This window comes from Siniperca chuatsi, linkage group LG16 (assembly GCF_020085105.1).
Source record: "Siniperca chuatsi isolate FFG_IHB_CAS linkage group LG16, ASM2008510v1, whole genome shotgun sequence".
Lineage (NCBI taxonomy): Eukaryota > Metazoa > Chordata > Actinopteri > Centrarchiformes > Sinipercidae > Siniperca > Siniperca chuatsi.
In genome coordinates this window covers 2,278,273-2,295,000 of record NC_058057.1, presented here as the reverse complement: position 1 = coordinate 2,295,000, position 16,728 = coordinate 2,278,273, and the positions used below count along the sequence as shown (strand labels likewise).

The following is a 16,728-nucleotide window of genomic DNA, read 5'->3' as shown; positions in this document are numbered from 1 at the left end:
ACACCTCCATTTGCAATTGGATTATGGACTTCCTGACAAACAGACCTCAGCTTGTTAGGTCAGGCCACAACTGCTCCACCACCATCACACTCAACACTGGCATACCACAGGGCTGTGTGCTGAGCCCTTTTCTCTATTCCCTCTTCACACTCAACTGCAGGCCTGTGCATGGATCTAACGCCATCATCAAGTTTGCAGACGATACTACGGTGATTGGTCTCATCAGCAACAATGATGAGACTGCCTACAGGGAGGAGGTCCAGCACCTGGCCACATGGTGCTCAGATAATAACTTGCTCCTTAACACCTCCAAGACAAAGTAGCTCATCGTGGACTTCAGGAAGTAGAGAGAAGGCACACATGACCCCATCCACATTAACGGGATGGCTCTTGAGCGTGTCTCCAGCTTCAAGTTCCTGGGGACCCATATTTCGGAGAACTTGTCCTGGACCACCAACACCTCCTGCCTGGTTAAGAAGGCTCACCCCAGCGCCTCTTCTTCCTGAGGACACTGAAGAAGAACCAACTGTCCTCAGCTATCCTGGTGAACTTCTATCGCTGCACAGTAGAGAGCATCTTAACCAACTGTGTCACAGTCTGGTATGGGAACTGCTCTGCTGCAGAGTGCAAGGCACTGGAGCGGGTGGTGAAAGCTGCCCAGCGCATCACAGAGACTCCACTTCCAGCCATTGAGGACATCCAGAGGAAACGCTGTCTGCGTCGAGCCCACAGCATTCTTAAGGACTCCTCTCACCCCGCCCAGAGACTGCTTTCTCGCCTGGAACAGCAGACTGAGAGACAGCTTTTTTCCCCAGAGCTGTCTTCCTACTGAACTCTGCCCCCCGCTGATTCCACTGTCCCCTCATATACCTTAACTTAAATGCTGCTATATTGATATTGTTTTTGCTACATGTACCACATGTTCATTTGCACTACTGGAGTATTTATACAAATACTGCATTATTTGCACTCCTATACTGCATCATTTGCACTCCAGTACTATGTACTGAATACTGCAATAACTCATCTACTGCACTGTTAACTGTTCCATAAATTGCACTACTTTATATTCATTGCACTGCTGTTCTGCCCAGTCCAATTCATTATTGTACATATCCGTATACTCAGTATACTTCTGTTTATAGTAATACCATCTGTATATAATGTCCATTGTACCACTTGTAAAATATTTTCATTATACTGCTCTATCCTGCATTTATGCACACACTTCCTGCATATCCTGCACTTCCTTATTGCACTTCTGGTTAGACCTAAACTGCATTTTGTTGCCTTGTACTTGTACATGTGTAATGACAATAAAGTTGAATCTAATCTAATAACAACCACATCATCAATACAACTAGAGCTGTCTTTGAACAGCAGCCAATGAGGGACAAGCTGCCTCATAACGCTTAAGATGAGAGATAAAGGACAAGATTATGAAACATCTGTTTTAAATGTCGGACCTGGGAATAGACAGTGGGAATTGTCATACCAAAAGGTTTGCAGTCTAATTAGTTGTAGTACCACTGGAGCCAGTTGTTAATAAGAGCTGATTTTCAGGGGCCGTAATCACAAAGGATCTTATCTTGCCACTTGGAGTCCTCGTATATGGCACTAAAAGTTCCTAGCTAAGAGTTTCCTAAACTAAGAGAAGGGGCAGGGTTGACCCTATTGCTATGCATGACATCATACAGTATTTCATGAATGAACCTACTTGCTACTGTACAGTATGTGTGTGGTGTTTGACAGGTGACCAGGCTGTGTCAGTGAATATGGAGTAAAATATTTATCAATACACTGGAGTGAGGTTGAGCAAATTAAATTAGATAGATAGGTAGATAGATTCATTTGAAGTGAAATAAGTAGTCATATGAAAGTTAGAGATTTAAATAATTTTTTTTTTGGCTGCTAGTAACTCTTATTAAGGAGCCTGTTCTTCTCTTCTGTTGTATCCATAGATTCATCCTTAACGGACAGTGGCTCCAGGACCCAGTCTTCTCTCATAGTCAAAGAAAAGATGCTCGGGAAAAGGAATCCCTTCTCCGGGGAGATGGTTCACTTGGAGCCACCTTCCTCAGCTAAGATCCTTTTGGAGTGCAAGCACCCTGAGCACAGACCAGTTCATGTGCTGGACACGGACCAACGACTTGACAAGCATTTTCAATCAAAAAGCAGCCAGGACAGCAGTAGTGAATGTTCAACAGGGTTCAAGGTTAATAAAGAAATCCCCTACATCCCGCCAGTCAAACACCCCATCCCCTGCATGATAGCCAATCACCCTGAGGTGTCTCCCATCTGCGTAGACAAAGAGGACATGCGACCCCTGTACACCTATGACAAGAAAACTTCCATAGCTTTGGATAAGACAGACCTAGAAAGTTTCCCATTTGGTAACGGAAAGGTCACCAAAAACAGGAAGAAGTACGGCAGCATAAAGAATGTAGAAACAAATTGTCTGTCCATTCTTCAGAACCATAGAACCTTCTCTCTCTGTTACTCAGAGCTGAGAAACTGCTCAGCTAAGACAGAGCTGGAACTGACCCAGAAGGACAGTAAAAGCCCTGTCCTGAGGAACATCTCCTCATCCCCGTCACCCATGGAGGAGGATGAGTTTCTTGATCCTCAGGAGGAAGAAATGGGCCAGGACAGTGAGGAGGGAGATGTTGGTGAACTCAAAATCAGGTACGAGGACTATCAGGAAAATAAGACTGAGAGGACTATAGTGGCCCAGCAGGAAGCACACTACAAGTTCTTCCCCAGTGTCATCCTCTCCAACTGCCTCAGTAGGAAGAAATCTGGGAGCAAAAAGTTGGCTGATTCCTGCAGCGAGCTAGAACCGGTCCAGCCTTGCAGATCTAGGCTAAAAGTAAATAAAAAAAGGTTGGGAATGGTAGGACAGAGGAACAAATTGAACATAGTTGAAAGCTCTACCTCTGACAGCCAGTTTAGTACTGGCCTCACCTCAATCACACCTGCTTGTCCAGTGACCGCAGACACAGAGATGCCAGGTTTGGAGGATAAGCCAATAAAAGAGGCTGAGCCAATTAAAGATGGGCCAATCATGCAGGGAGAGCCAATCACAAAGGAGGAGCCAGAAAGTGAGGAGAGGTCAGTAAATGAACAGACAGAAAGACTTTCAGAGCCCCCTGCCACCACTGTTTCCAGTTTTTCTGAAGAAGTTACAGACTCAGCAGAGGATATGTTAAGCCCATTGCAAGATTTATCAGCTAAAGTCACCTGTACTAAACCTTCAGCACTGCCTGGTAGTAAATACACCCTGAGGGCCAAACGGAAAATGATCTACGATGGCGAGGATGGAGAACACTCAGGTGCCACTCGTTCTAAAAACCCAGCCTCCATTAAAGAACGGCTCAAGGACACGAATGTCCCCAGTGGGCAGGAAGTAAAATATCAGAAACGGCGCAAGAAGGAACCCCCTATCATCATCAAGTACATTATCATCAACAGGTTCAAAGGACAGAAAAACATGCTGATAAAGATGTCCAAAGTGAATGCAGAGGAGCAGTTGGTGTTGCTGACGCCAGACAAGCTAGAGCAGTACAATAAACTGGCCCCTCTCAAGGATTTCTGGCCCAAGGTGCCAGAATCCACTGCTGTCAAGTTTCCCATCACTGAGCCAAAGGCCAAAAAACACCCAAAAAGAAAGGCAAAGGTCAACTCCACAAATAAGAAAACGTTTGGCAACTCCTCCAAACCTCGGATCAGACAGCGTGAAAGGGTCAAAAGGATTAAAGGCTGTCAGACAGGCCCAATTCTACCCTCTCTACCGCCCCCTCAGCCATGTTACTGTGAGCTAGCAAATGACCATGGCATTGACTATTCTGATGTCATGGTAGAGTTGGGCTACCTCTCTGATAGATCCCCAAGTCCTACAGACTCAACACCCCCACGTTGTTGGTCCCCAAGTGACCCTCTTATGGACACCAGGAGTTCAGAGAAGCTGATAAACCCACTCAGTGACCCATGTCTTAGTTCTGCTTTTCACAAGCCAAGCATAGTGTCTTCAACCAAAGGAGCGCAAAATAAGTGTCAAACTACCAAACCTAAGAAATCCACAAACACTAAAAGGAAAGTAAGCAAGTCTGCAACTAAGCGTTTGGAGGAAGAGGAACCCAAAAAAGAGAAATCAAGACAAAGTAGTGGTGCTGCTCCAAGGCAGAGGAAGAAAGCTAAAGATACAGCTGAAGGTGCTGTCAACAGTTCTACAACCACCATAAGACCTAGAAAGTCTCGCAAAAAGAAGACTGAGGAACCCAAAAGCCATGACTCAAGTAAAGAAGGCTTCCCAGGGGATGAGTTGCTTCCTTCTGAGAAGTCCTCTCAAGAGGTCCCTCGATTTCAGCAGACAGTGAGCACAGATAGCAACAGCCAGGGCAGTTCCCAGACTGCATGTATATCAGACTCTAATTCAATAGCGCAGTCTATAGAACCAAAGGTTGAGGACTGTGAGACTTCCATCATGCAGGTCAACCAAATCTTTTCAGCACCAGCTCAGCTGAAGCAGCAAGGTTGCCAGACCGCTGTGGTAAAGGCAGAGGCTTCACAGGAGGAATGCATGGCTCCTCCACCTCCTCTGGCTGGTAGACCCTTAATGGAAGACAGTAAAGACGCCCAACTATCAGCAGCCTCCCCACACTCAGGCCCTAAGAACGGGGAGATCCCCACTCTCTCTGAGACCCCCTCTGGCTTGGCTGTCCTCAAGCAGCTTCTCCAGAAGAGGCAGCAGGGACCGGCCCTTCCTCTACAAGTGGTAGGTACAGACAGCCACTCCTCTGCCATAGCTCAGGCCACAGCACTACTAGATCCCACAACTAAACCAGCTAAATCCAGAAGAGCTCCCTCCACCACTCCTCGGAAACCCAGGGCCCCAAAATCTACCACTCCCAAGGATAGAAAGCCCAGAATTAGGAAAGGCAAGGCAAGCAGCACTCAGCCAAATCTATCAGTGATGCAGGAGGACAACAGGTCAGATGACTACCCCATCTTCCTGTCAGACCCAGGCCTGGACAGCTGCAACTTCATAGAGGACAGCTTGTCACCAGAGCTCCCACACAACTATACGTTTGATATAAATGCCATTGATCAGACAGAGTTCCCCAGCCCATACAGTGGCAGTCAGTTTGTCCTGACTGATAAAAATTTACCAGTTAAGTTCCTGAGTGATGTCAGCCAGGAAGCTGTATCTGCTCAGGCACTGGGCTTTGACAAGAAACTTGATAGGCTATTTGGTTCTGGGGAGGAACTACAAAGAGGCTCTGACTGGCACAAAGCAAGGCCTGTCAGCCCTGACCTCTTTGATAGACCTGAGAACGGGGAGTCTGTATCGAATCACCTCACATTCCTCGACTCTGAGAAAATCAAGAGCAGAGTGGAGCAGTGGGACTTCTCTTTAGGTAAAGCCCATACACTCAGCCCCTTTCAAGACTTTCACTGTGAGAGAAAAGAGCTGCTCTTTTCCGTCTTCGAACCTGTCCAAACTTTGCCTTTAAGCTCTGCATCATTTGTCGACCACGAGGGCTCACCAACAGGGGAGCTTCTGGAGGGCATTGATGGGCTAACATCCACCACACCCTGTAGCTCTCCACGCTCCATCAGCTCACTATCCCAGGTGAGGGCAAGCCAGCTGCTGCGGTGGGCAGGAGGCGGAGCCCACATTCTCAAGCCCCTCATGTCCCCTCCAAGCCGGGAGGAGATCCTCAGCACTCTGCTGGACCTGGAGATGTCAGAGGCCACCTTCCAGGAGCCCTTCTGCAGCGACCCCTCCGATGCACCAGGAAAACCAATGTAAGACTATATGCACCAGCGGCACAAGCTGAAGTAATAATTACTTTTACAATATCTTGCATATGAATAAACTGTGTGGACTAAATGTACATAGATGAAAATAAATCTCTGAGAAGCCTTCTATATAAGAAATGGAGCATGGCAGATATTATTGGTCGATTTTAGTTTCACGCAGATATTTTGTATCGACATATTTTGGCAGATAAGGAAGTTGTTACTTAAAGGTACCCTGTTTTTGGCCACTAGTAGTGTTATGGAGTCATGTCTTTACAAGTGGGATCCCATTTTGCTTATATCATGCATGACAATGCACATGCATACATATGAACATGCGGGTGTGCATGTACAGTTTGTGCTGCAGAGAAACGTACCAATGCGCAAACAGAAGCAGTGAAGAAGACTGCAAGCTAGTAAACATTGCTGTAAAACGCAGGTTTCAAAATATTCAAACAATCGGCTTTGTAAATGTAGGAAAGGAAGGAATTGCAACATGTTTGTTAAACCTCAAGGATACACACAATGCACAGTTATGACTGTACTAAGATGAAACACACCAATGCTGGTGTTAATATTGACATTCTCACCAAATTTATGAAAATCTACATTTCATGGGTTGAAAATGGCTCAATATGCCATCTACTGTATTAAATCATCCTGAACCTTTAAAGGCCAATGCTGACACAGAGTTGACCGTTTGGGACTAATTTACGTCATAACATTTATATTAAAAAAAAGAGTGTTAACGCCCTCTAATCAGAGGGTGCTGACCTCCCCCAGCCTTTGAGTGGGAGACTGTATTCATTTTCAGATATATGCAGATCGAGATGCATCATTCTCAAGAGTTTACACTAGTTTTTGCTAACCCTGTACCTAGTATTTTTCAATTTTGGCGCAATGGTTCGGACTTTTGACGGCTGTAGAAGCACCGCCGGACTGCATTCTTTACCTTGACGATGATCCCATGATAAACAGCAGGGCTACGGCTACGTACTGACATTCCCCCACAGACACACACACACTCACCGGAGAGGCTCAGCCTGTCTGAGCCGCTAACGGTCGCTCAGCTACAACACAGGTACCACACAGAAACTTTTACAAAGGGCCATGAATGTGCTTCTGACTATCAAAGCTCCAGTGTGTTTCCAGTGTGGACACGGAGAGTCTGGTTAGCTGTCTGTCAATCACTCTGGTTGGTGTCTCCTTACCTCCCTTGGCACACATGAGGCCACGCCCCCTACAGTGTTTATCCTACAGTTCTCTGCTGCACTTTTTAAATATGCTGGGAGGGTGGAAGCTAGCAGAATTTGGGGGGGTGAAGTTACACTTTTAATACTAATACTTACTACTACTAATACTTAATACTATCTACAGGGCTTTATTTAATAAATATATACCATGTGATTCATGCTGAATCACTAGATTTTGCATATTTCTCCACTTCTGAAGTTGTGATGAATTGCAGTAATTTATAAAATGTAAACAAGTCAATTAATCACATTCCCCCGTCTATTCTCTAGGGAGGTTGGCGGCCGTAAGTTAATGGTGGGTACCAGACTGGCTAAGGAGCTAGCAGAATTCAGTGGAGACCTATCTTTGGAGGGCCTCCATTTCTGGAAGACGGCCTTCTCAGCCATGACACACCCCGCCTCCGCTATTACCTCATTTTCCCAAGCCCAGGGAACTGAGCCCTCAGAGGCAAGTAAAGAGCAGGCCAAGCTTGACCCGTCCTCAGCCAGTGACAAGAAGGTCATCCTTCTGCCCTGCAAAAACCCACCAAGCCGAGAGCGCGTGCAGCTGTGGCTGGAAGCCAGGAAACAGTATGAGAGTTTACAAAAAGGGAGACGAGACACAGGGTCGCTGAAGAAAGAGGTTGGGCTGGATGTGGAGGGGAACCCAGAGAGAACTGAGCAGCCAGCTGCTTCCAGCTGTTCAGCAGTGAAGGTTGAGCTGTGCGAGAGACTCTCCAGTATCAGGACTCAAAGGAGAAAGAAGTTCAACCTGTCCTTAATCATATCTCCCATGAAGAATACAGGCTCTCAATGTAAATCCACAGAGATGAGTCCAGTTTCAGATGAAGGCAGTGTGGATATTGAGCATGAGGGTGGAGAAAAAGATGGTGATGATAAAGCCACCTCACCAGAGTCCCCAGAGCTGCCTCCCTGGCAGCAGTCCTGTCAGCCCAGCCCCTCAGGGCCAGACAGGCTCAGTGAAAACAAGCCAAGTGAAAACTCTCCAGAATCACCGTCACCTAGGCTCTCTAACTCCCTGGAGAGACTAGTGAAGAATCTTAGTCCCTCGCTCCTCCATGTCAGTAACAGGGAAGAGGGGAGAACTAATTCCCACCTCCTTTACAGCACCCCCTTTTTAAGGAGGCAGCGGAGAAGCACAGAAGATCTGGAGCCACTGTGCAGCACGCCCATATCTGAGGGTAAGGAAACTGCAGTTTCATTCTGCCTGTAATCTGTAATGTGTAATATCAACTAATAAAAGCTGTATGATTGATAAGTGTGCCAGGATTTAGAATTTATCATAGCTGACCAATTCTTTGAATTATTTCTAACTTGGGCAAATCTTCTCCGTGCAGTCCTGTTATTAATATTCATTGTTACTTAACTTGTCTCTGCTCTTCCTGTTCTTATTCCTGCTGCAGACAATCCCATTTCTCAGAGACTCCAGCAGAGCAGGAGAAGCCAAGCGGACCCACTGAGAAGAGTTTTACTGACCACACAGATGAAGGTCAGACCACATGTGTTGATTTTTATTTTTTTAGACCTCTCACCACATCAAAGACCACAGTCCACCACAGTGTAGAGCTGTGCATGGAGAGTGTCGTATGTATCTGATATTATGCCTCCTGCTTCTTGCCCTGAATAAAGTCAGTCCCACTTCCTCTTCAGTTGCTTGAAGGTGAGCCTTTTGCTGTTTGTCTTCATTCATTTAGATGTTTCTTATGTACTCTTTATCTTCCACAGAACCAGTTTGCTGCTTTGAATGTGCCAAAGAAAGATACTTCTCAGATTGAAGGGCCCAGCATAGCCAACTCTTACGGCTTCAGAATCAGCATGCAAAACCTGCAGGATGCCAAAGCTCTGCATGAGGTGAGCTGCACCACTTAAGATCTTCAGACTCTAAAGTCTATTTTTGCACTTTTAGAATGGAAGAGTATAATATGTATATGGAGTAGAGTAGAATATGTGTATTAAGGGTTGGAGTTCAATAGCATTTTATTAAATGCACTTACTGAATCAGAATCCATAAGAGTGTTATTCAGTCTAATTAGGTTCAGCTTTTAACATTTGCAAGTACCTAAAGTTATAATTAATTAACCCTCAAAGATTCATTTTATGTCTGTGATCACCATTTGTTAGCTTAGAATGCGCGTTCAAAGAAATGTTGTTACATGTCAGCTCTCAACACAGTCTGAAACGACTGAACCTGAGTCAGCCAAAAGAACTAAAATCAGACTGTACACTGAAAGCTAATCACTGTAGTATTGAAGTTCCCATGCCATGACTAAAAATTCACTATGTCATGGTTTGAAGAACTTTGGGAACCACTTCTTTAGACACTAGAGTGGCATTACAGTAATGTTTCTTAACATGAGCTTTGTCTGAGTATAGACACTGGCTTGCAGAGCGCACAATAACCAGACAACAGCCAAAACTTTCAATTTAGTTGTTATGGAATTAGTTAATTTACATTTATTAGATACAATCTTTTTGTTTAGCATTTTAAGTAGTGAAGCAACGACCAGTGCTGGCTAAAAATGAGAAGTTTGCTATGTGAAGGTTTTCTACTAGGGTGATCCTTGCTAATAAAAAAGAACAAGGAGAGTTAAAAGGATTCAGGGTTTTAGAGTTGGCGGGCTCAGCCACTCGAGTATCTCTTGGAACGCAAACTAATGTTTAAGTGGCTGAGTTTTACCACTGAATCCCATTCTCCATGGAACCCATGCAGTCTATTAGGATTTACACTCAATATTCCTGGTATTTAATGGATGCTCTTATCCAGAGAGACTTTGAGTGAATGCATCAGTAAAATATGCTTCAATTAAGCAGTCATAGTAAGCAGTCATTAGCAAGGGGTGACATATTCAAGGCCATGGTACCCTAGCAATATTACTGCAACAAAAGAGTTAACAAACACCATTACCACAAAATGCAAGTCTAGAGATTATGGCTTCAGATTGATTTTTCCTTTTGACACATTGGTTTTTGTCTCTCCCCCTCAGGTCCAGTATCTAACACTGATGGACATGGAGCTCCATGCAAGAACTCGCCGTGATCTCGAGCCTGACCCCGAGTTTGACCCCATATGTGCCTTATTTTACTGCCTCAGTTCTGATGATCCCCTGCCAGATGTAGACGGCACCCAGCTGACAGGTGCCATTGTGGTGGACAAAGACCGCTGTGACCAAGGTTGAAACTCAGTTAATCATAACACTGCTGAAAAGGAGGATATTAGTTGTTATTTGTTGTTATATGTAAGATGTTTGTTCTTATGTGTAACAATATTCAGCAAAGTTCATAGTCACATGATCAGTGCCCATGTACAGTCAGGCTGATGAATCTGTTTAAATGCCCTTAGCAGGTCACAGAGGAACAGCGCCCCTGCTGGTCAGGTCAGGTGTCTCTGGGTTGCAGGTAACATACGCCACTGATGAGAAGATGCTGTTTCAGGAGCTGATCACCATCATGAGGAGGTGTGTCTAATTGAGTGGGTTGTTACTGCTTTATAATATTATATTACATATAATATATATTATAATTTATATATTTTTTTTTTTCATATATTTGGGTTATGAAATACTAATGTAAGCAACTACTGTATATTGCTCTAAAAATAAACTTGCTTCTAACATGGCTGTGCTCTGTCAGGTCTGACCCAGACATCCTGGTGGGGTATGAGGTACAGATGCATTCCTGGGGCTACCTCCTCCAGCGGGCCGCAGTTCTCGGAGTGGACCTGTGTCAGCAGCTGTCACGAGTGCCAGGTACTGTAGGGCTGACTGTCATGCGAGCTCTTCTAATAGTTTATGTATATGTGCAATCAGAGTTCAAAGCAGATCGTTTTTTATGCAAATTCTGTAGAAAAGCATACATCCAAGTATTGATTTGTCTGGATAGTTTTTAATTTATCCTTTTTTAGGATAAAAACCCCTCCTTGGTTTTATTTCAGCACCATCAAATACTACATTTCCTTACAGCTCACTGATGGTGTTCAGAAACTCGTTTGTGAATTGTGTTGAGTAAAAAAAGAAAATAACATTGAGCTGTGAGTAAATTTGGGGATTTAGGGATACTTTTGGGCACTATAATTAGCACTAGGTGAAAAAGCAATTGTACACAGAGGTCTCCTGCAAACAAAAAGCATGGTGGTCCAAGTTGAACCTGACTTAATTATTGCCACATTGCAAAGCAACTTAACGACATTCTGCAATGCACTGCTTTGGCCAATCAAATATGTGCACATTCCTTGTAGATACTGTGTAAATTGAGCAGCATAATTGTACTGTTTACCTCGTAATCGAAGGAAGATAAAATAACTGTTGTTTACTGTTATAACTTTCAAGAGTTGTAAATATGTTTAATAGTATAGTACACTATAAACCTCTGTATTATTTTGGCATCTGATGAGCCTTCAAACTCATAGATCTGCTACTTAAATTAGGCTTCAGGAATTGTATTTTTATCCTTAGAATCAGAGGTTATTTTTCCCCCTTTTAAGTGGCAGTGATTTAAGCTAAGCAGTCCTGTGGTCTGACACCATACCTACTGGACTCCAAAGAAAGCAGAGATATGTGGTAGAGGAGCATCAAATATGTCAACTTCAAAAGTAGAGACTTCCAGGTTAAATAGAATCCCACAGATTTTTGCAAGATAGGACCAGGTAACTACAATACCCACAGTACCTAACTTACCTGTGTATATAGTTTTATATGAGAAAAAGTTATTTGCTGAGCTTTCCATTACTTTGTGAACAGCATGCAACAGCAGAGCTCACTCTGCCATGTTCCACACAGTAAACCAGCTGGTGGTCGATTATTTCACACACATCAGGGCACATCACAGCTGCATATTACACATGTGCAGGATTTTGCTGAAGTAATTATCAGTCGATTATTCAATCTGACAGTTGGAGTGTGGCTGCTGAAAGTCAGGAAGTCCTATCAGACTGAAGGTGTGTGAGTGGGCTTTTATTTTCTTCTCTAGCAAGTGTTTGTTTTTGAGCAATCCCTTATGCCAGCCTGAAGGAAACCATTAAATCCAGGTTAAAAGAAAGTGTGTGTGTGTGTAGTAGTAGTAGTAGCTGAATGGAGACCCTCTGGCGGCTCCCCTCCTCCTCTGTAATTGGCTGTCTGTCTGGCTCTGTGCGTGTCCTCAGGTGACTCCAAAGAGAATCACTTTGCTGCAGACAGGGATGAGTACGGAGCCGACACCATGACTGAGATCAACATCATCGGACGCATCACCCTAAACCTGTGGAGGGTGATGAAGACTGAGGCAGGTGTCCCAGCATGACCTCCACCCCCTCCCACACAAGCTGTTGTCAGCCATCAACACTCAAAGATTTAGCTTGTTAACCTACTTTCTCTTATTCCTCTAGCCTTTCAGGCAGGATTCTCGCCACTGTTAGATTTTTTTTCTGCTGCAGAGGGCATTGGTGCCACTTGATTTTTGTTTATATTATTATTTAGTCTTTTTATTGAACTATGAAATAAAATCATTACATATTGGCAAATAAACACGCAACATGTTCCACTAAAATTAGTTTTAACTTCTTTTACATTGCCTCATCCATCACGTCATCCATTGAGTTTGCTAAATTTCACCTAATGTCAGGGGCATTTTATAAATCTTCAGAAATATTTTCTCTCATTGATTTCTTATCCTGCAATCCCAGGAGTCATGGGATTTGTTGAATACCACAAAACAGTGGTTCCCAACTGGGGCTTTGGGACCCCTCAAAGGGACATAAAAATAAATAAAAGGATATAAGTATATAATTGTTTGTTTGTTTTTTTACTTTTTTTTCTTGTAAAATGCTGGATACCGTCTAAAAATCCTTCAAATGAAACTGTCCAAGATGGAAAAAATGACTCTTTGGTCAAACTGTTCACAACTCATGTTCACACAAAAGCCATAACCTGTGATTATTTTAAGGGGTCACAAGCCAAAAACGTTAGGAACCACTGTCAAAAAAAGATTTAGTATCATGTTTTAGACAAGGAAAGTCGGGGCGTTTTACAAATTGTACATTTTGTAGGAGTATACTACATACTATTTTCCACCTGCTTTCACCGATTATTGTATTAAATGGCTCTGTTCACCCCTTCAGAACCTTTGGATTTGATTGACAACGTCAACAAAGAAGTCAAAGTCGGAGTGGCTTGATGAAGTTCTATAAAAGTTAGGGAGGAGCTACCTTGAGGAAATGGTCTAAAATATTGTTTTAATTTTTTCCTCCAGGTGACGTTGAACAACTACACTTTTGAGAACGTAGCCTTCCATGTACTCCACCAGCGCTTCCCTGTGTATAGCCCCCGCACACTGTCTGACTGGTTTGACCACAGCACCGATCTCTACAGGTTTGTGCCAATACCAAACACACTTCATCAGAAATGTGAACATTTTAAGGTTAACGCATATATGAATAGCCTACTACATATACGTTAAAAAGTGTATGAAACAGATTGATCTGGCCAATAAAAACACTGTATTTTAATGATCATGCTGATGTGTTTGTGTGTTAGGTGGAAGATGGTGGACCACTATGTGAGCCGTGTGCGCGGCACCATGCAGCTTCTTCAGCAGCATGACATCATCGGCAGAACCAGCGAGCTGGCCAGAGTGTTTGGGATTCAGTTCTTTCATGTTCTGACCCGAGGATCACAGGTACCAACACACACATCACATATTTTGGACACTCTGATTGCTCCACAGTTGTCTGTGCTGTAGCCTTAAAGCTATCAGAGGGTTACAAATAGTTACACTGATAACTCTGGCCCATGTACTGGTATTGTTGATCAGGGAGAGTTGAAAGGATCCCATTAGCAAATATATAGTTATGTTTCATTGTTATGATAAAGCTGCTTAAAACTGCACTAATCAATCATCTGTCAGTCGGTCCACCATTTTGGTCCAGACTGAAATATCAACAAGTAATTGATGGATTGCCATGAAATTTTGTATAGACATTCATGGTTTCCAGAGGATTTATCTTAATGACTTTGGTGATCCCCTGACTTTGACCATGAGTTTGACATTTGTGGTTTTGTGTGAAATAACTCAACACCTATTGGATGGATTGCAATGAAATTTGGATCAGACATTCATGTTCCCCACAGGATGAATTATAATAACTTGGGTGATCCCTTGAATTTTCACCTAGTGCTACCATCAGGTCAAATTTCAATTTGTCCAATACTTTAGTTTATTAAACTAGTGACATTCCCTTTAGCCTCAGCTGCACTTTGTTGTTGGTGCTAATTAGCTAATGTTAGCATGCTAACAGGCTAAACTAAGATGCTGAGCATGGTAAACATTATACCTGCTTAACATCAGCATGTTAGCATTGTCATTGTGAGCATGCTCATTTTAGCCTTTAGCTCAAAGCACCATTAATTACAGCCTTACGGAGCCACTAGCACAGCTGTGTGCTCTTGGTCTTGTTATTAGGGATGTCCCAAGCCAATCCTAAGGATTGGTATCAAGGCATATTTTAAAGCATCAGTATCAGCTAAAATACTGTAAAGCCGGTCAAAATCCAATCCTTTTTATTACTGTACTTTATTGTGTTTTGTCCACCTCAGCCTGCTAGTGTTCTTAATGACAGCCAGCAGGCTCAACAGCACAAGCTTGTGTGTTGTCTGGTTAAAGTGCTCTCTGCAGCCAGTATCTGTACTCGCTCAACGATCTTTTGTGAGTGAAGAACCTCCACTCTGTAACGCTCTGTACAACCACGAGTGGACTGAGTGGATTCCAACAACTCCAACAGACTAATGGGTCTTCTTTCTAGCAGATTTTGTCACTTTGTCAATTACAGGAGTTGCATTCTCCCAGTTAAACTTTCCTCCAAATCATATCTATAATTTAAGCTTATCAAATGTATCATTTTGTACCAGGACCTTCAGTATTTGGATCAAGTAGCTCCTGAAAAATAAAGGTGTGCCAAATTTAGAAGGCTTCAGCTGTTATTTCAGTGTATCAGATACATGTTTAGTCAACATTTAGGTTACTGCTTGACAGATGTTAATGTGCAATCAGGCTTTACCAGTGCCATCTGACAGCTTATTAACTAACTCACAGCGTTTTGCCCTACAGCGTTCTAATATTTCATATTATTATAAATAGTATTTTATCATTACTGTCCATACATCATTCTTTTTGTTAACTAGAACAGCAGCCCTTAGATGTAGCAGTGTGTGGCTGTTTTACAAATGCATAAATAAATAGATCAATTAACTAAATAAATGGATAGCGTATCAAAGTTACTTAAGCATAGTGTAAATAAAGAAGATAAGAAATTAAAGAAATTAGAAATAGTTTTAAGTTTATAATTACAATACTTTGCTAAAATGTTCATCTTCCTTTTTGTCCCTACAGTACCGCGTTGAGTCCATGATGCTACGTGTGGCCAAGCCATTGAACTACATCCCTGTGACACCCAGCATCCAGCAGCGAGCCCAGCAGAGGGCGCCGCAGTGCATTCCTCTGGTGATGGAGCCTGAGTCGCGCTTCTACAGTAACTCAGTGATTGTACTGGACTTTCAGTCGCTCTATCCCTCCATCGTCATTGCGTACAACTACTGCTACTCCACCTGCCTCGGCCACGTGGACAGCCAGGGAACGTAAGGACATGACAAGTCCACAAACCAACAGCGTGTACTCAAACTTGCTTAGGACGGAAACCTTTTCTACAACAAACTTGCTTAGGTTGCATGTCTGCCAGGAAAGTCTCCTTCTAGTGATGCCTTCCTTCTCTCATTATTTTTAATCGAACAGACACGCTGAGAGCTCTGCGTGTTGTTCACAGCTCAGAGCAGTGAGCGCTGCAAGTTAGGATATATTTAAAACATTTTCAGCAGTATTACTGTAGTTGCATAGCAACAGCAGGAGCCATGAACACTGCTTTCCAACATGCATATTTCTACTACTCCAAGGTAAAAGAAAAAAAGAGTAGTTCCTGGCAGACATACACTGGCTTCATGCTCTTCATTCTCAGCAGAGTAGAAAGTGGCAAATTAGTTTGGGGTGTAGGTGGGAATTTCAGAACATCCAAATCAACTGCAGTACCTTAGATTCAATGCTAGTTTATTTTTCCAGTACCTATGTTTGATTAATTTATAACCATTTTATACAATACAGTTATTTTACATTTAAGGATTGTACTGCTCATCAGCTTTTTTTAGTCTTGCTACATTCATATATAAAATCTGAATTATTACTGTAAGAGCCTCACAACATGTTAGATGTGGTGGTTTTGTAAGAAGTGGTCTTTAGTTGACTGACCAATAGATATTTGCACTGACTGAGTTCAGATTTAACATATGCTGGTTTTATTTAAAACTAAACCAGCATTTGCTGAAGCACACTCATCGTGGTAATTGGAATTTTCAGACATATTACAGACTGTTATTTTACTTTTGTAAAATAAAGCAGGGTCTACTTGTGATCCCTCATAACAGGATTTCCCCTTCTAAACTTGCCACATTGTTTCCTTGGAATAACTGTCAGAGGACTTAAGAAGTAAAACTATCTACTAATTCACAAAAAAGTAGATTAGTCAAAAAACATTTATATAAATTTGTGTAGCAGAACAATGTTTTTCCCTATTTCCTATCCATGAAATCATCCTGTGACCCTGATTTTTATTTATTTATTTTTTTTATGTTTTATTGACCCCTTGTAGGGGTTCCGA

General features: G+C 42.9%; 1 protein-coding gene across 5 annotated transcripts in view; it reads left to right on the top strand.

Moving 5' to 3' along the window:
- rev3l (REV3 like, DNA directed polymerase zeta catalytic subunit) overlaps positions 1-16,728 on the top strand; it is a 98,279-nt gene that overhangs the window by 68,965 nt on the left and 12,586 nt on the right. For 3 of the 5 annotated variants that reach the window (XR_006374991.1, XM_044169770.1, XM_044169768.1), the window contains exons 13-23: positions 1,962-5,808; positions 7,326-8,236; positions 8,459-8,544; positions 8,781-8,906; positions 10,040-10,226; positions 10,396-10,510; positions 10,686-10,801; positions 12,193-12,311; positions 13,278-13,396; positions 13,562-13,703; positions 15,414-15,658. Coding sequence is in view for 4 of the 5 variants with exons in the window: in XM_044169770.1 (XP_044025705.1) it covers positions 1,962-5,808; positions 7,326-8,236; positions 8,459-8,544; positions 8,781-8,906; positions 10,040-10,226; positions 10,396-10,510; positions 10,686-10,801; positions 12,193-12,311; positions 13,278-13,396; positions 13,562-13,703; positions 15,414-15,658 (6,013 nt within the window). In the remaining variant the exon portion in view is untranslated. The remainder of the gene's footprint in view (positions 1-1,961; positions 5,809-7,325; positions 8,237-8,458; positions 8,545-8,780; positions 8,907-10,039; positions 10,227-10,395; positions 10,511-10,685; positions 10,802-12,192; positions 12,312-13,277; positions 13,397-13,561; positions 13,704-15,413; positions 15,659-16,728) is intronic. The other 2 variants (XM_044169771.1, XM_044169769.1) reach the window with 1 other exon arrangement.